This window comes from Penaeus chinensis, chromosome 41, assembly GCF_019202785.1.
Source record: "Penaeus chinensis breed Huanghai No. 1 chromosome 41, ASM1920278v2, whole genome shotgun sequence".
Taxonomy (NCBI): Eukaryota; Metazoa; Arthropoda; class Malacostraca; order Decapoda; family Penaeidae; genus Penaeus; species Penaeus chinensis.
In genome coordinates this window covers 16,610,981-16,613,480 of record NC_061859.1, presented here as the reverse complement: position 1 = coordinate 16,613,480, position 2,500 = coordinate 16,610,981, and the positions used below count along the sequence as shown (strand labels likewise).

The window sequence follows — 2,500 nt, the reverse complement described above, 5'->3', positions numbered from 1 at the left end:
CCGGGGCCATCCTCGATGACCACGGAGTCATGCCAAGCCTTTGCCGCTCAGACCTGGTGCAACTACCCTCCCTACGGGCGTGTGGGCCATGTCGATGCCCACGGCCAGCCCGTGCCATACCTAACGGCGGCAGATGGTGCCCCAAAATCTGCCATGGAAGCTGCCGCAGGATATCCCCACGACGGCTACCTGAGGAACTACCCCACAGCAGAGACTATGCCCCCCGCACCTTACCCTCCAGGTACGTACTATCCTCACGTGACCACATGTACCCTAGTGCAGGAGTGTCATATCCTCCCCAGGTAAAACCCGAACTAGTATCGCGAGCGGCAGCTGGGTGGTGGTGGTGGAGGAGGCGGTCGTGAGCACCTCGTAAACCCCATCCTCTGCCTGTCTCTGCCTCAGCCCCCCGTAAAGCACCCGCCACAACACTCTGCCTTGATCTCACTCCCTGTCCCTCGCGATCACTCGACCCGTCCCCGAGTGCCCCGTCATAACAGTGTCCCTCCAGGTCCCCCAGGTCTGCCTAGGTGACCTGGACAGCCCCCTTGCATAACGAATCCCCGCGAGAGTCGACACCTTCCACTCGCGAGGCTACCTGGCACGCTCGTTAGGCAAGTCACTCCTTACGTCCAGCCCGTTTCTCCAGATACGTCAGATTCCTGTACTGGATCCCACGCTCTTGCTCCCTGTCACTCGGTCTCGCTGTCAGCTTGCTCTCTCGTGTCACTCTCCCCCTCCTGGTTCTTACCTGTCTTGTTCATTTTCTTGTGCACAGACCCATGTCTGTGTATTTTTTTCTTGTTTCTCGATAATTTATTCGACAGCTTTTTTAAAAACATTAACCACTAAGTGACATGTCCAATCTTTTCTACCATCAGCCATTTACTAAGCTATTCTTGTGATAACTTCACCTCTTTTTAAATGCTTGTTGTGTCAGTCTCCCAGCCCCTTATTTTCTCCCAAAGATAGGTCTGACCCGACCAGCTAACCATACTAAATGATCATGACATTTTCACACTGGAGGATGATACCTGCCTGTCATCTCACCTTCTGTAAACTTTTTTTTTTTTTTTTTTTTTTTTTTTTTTTTTTTTTTTTTTAAATCTGTGCTACCGCCTCATTTTCTTCTACCACTGGCACTAACACATTTACACTATCAATGTTGCATACTTAGTGTCCCCAAATCACTCAATGTTGTGCCAATTAGAAAGCTCATTAATTTCTATGTTTATTGCACTTTCTCCTTCATTTCCTATTCCTAGTCTATTAATTTCATCACTTCATATCAATTTCATACTTTGGCTTCACTAAAAAATCATGAATGGTCAATGAAACTTACCAACCATTCACTGAACTTACGATACCATCAGCCAACCACAACTATTAGCAACCAGGTGATAATATCTAGTCATTTCTCGCATGCACTAGTTCTAATGACCTACTATTACTAAAAAGACTTACAACCGGTAAATGTTTGGAATTTTTCCTGGGTACTCTGCGTTTGTTTACATTTGCTGAGTCATGTTATACGCTGTCACTGTCATCACCTTGAACCTGCCAACAGTCTTCCGTATTACTCAAGCCCGCCAGTCTGTCTGTTCAAAAGTTCTGATGTTAACATTTTCGTCATTCATGTACTTTATTCATTCTTTGTTATTTATTAATTCTTGGCTGTCATTACTTCACTAATCACACATTTAATAGATGATTTTCCGTAAATTATTTACCATTTACACACTCGTTCTGTGCAGTCTTATGGTAATTTCGTGGTCACATGTATCATCCACATTAGTAAACTTATTTATTCAACCCTTCAGTAGCCCCTACACTAACTTTCCAATTGTTCTAGACTAACTTTGATATTAAAACACACTCATCGGTCTCCTAATGCCTTAAACATCCTTTTATTTAACATCCTTCTCCCTCCGTGGCATCACTCCCAAATCTACCAGGCAACGTTCATCCACGACATTCACATCCCTAACATTCCCAGTGTACATTCATCCATAACTCCCTATACGGCGTCCCACTAACAACTAGCCTAAGAGGACTGAACTTAGCCGTGTCTCAGGCGTCCATCAGTCAGGTTCCTGGTGGAAGACGAGTCCATCTGGCGCGGCCGTAGATTACAAGATTGGTTCCGCCTGTCATAAATAGAGGAAAGTGCCACGGCGGTGAAACGCAGTGATACAAGGAGACAGTGATGAGGAAAGTCGAGTTAGCAGTGTCGGGGAGATGAGTGGGGAGTGGGGAGTAGAAGGGAGGGGAGGTGAGGGGAGAAGGACCTCGCTAGAGATAGTGGGACAGCCACTCTCCACACTGTGAGACAACGAGGCGGTGATGTGAAGGGTGTATGTGGGCAGGAAGAATGTGGGGGCCAAAAGTATCTTGTGAGAGGGGTGTTCAGCAGGAGAGTGAGGGGAAATGTGTGTCGAAAGAAACGAGAAAAGTGGAGACAGAGAGAGAAAAAAGAGAATGTTTGGAAAAAAAAAAAAAA

The 2,500-nt window shown here is 46.4% G+C and overlaps 1 protein-coding gene across 2 annotated transcripts in view; it reads left to right on the top strand.

The window, feature by feature from the left end:
• LOC125047689 (homeobox protein abdominal-B-like) overlaps positions 1–2,500 on the top strand; it is a 72,621-nt gene that overhangs the window by 582 nt on the left and 69,539 nt on the right. For both annotated transcript variants that reach the window (XM_047646050.1, XM_047646049.1), the window contains exon 1: positions 1–241. This exon is cut by the window's left edge and continues 582 nt beyond it. In XM_047646050.1, coding sequence (XP_047502006.1) covers positions 1–241 — 241 coding nt within the window. The remainder of the gene's footprint in view (positions 242–2,500) is intronic.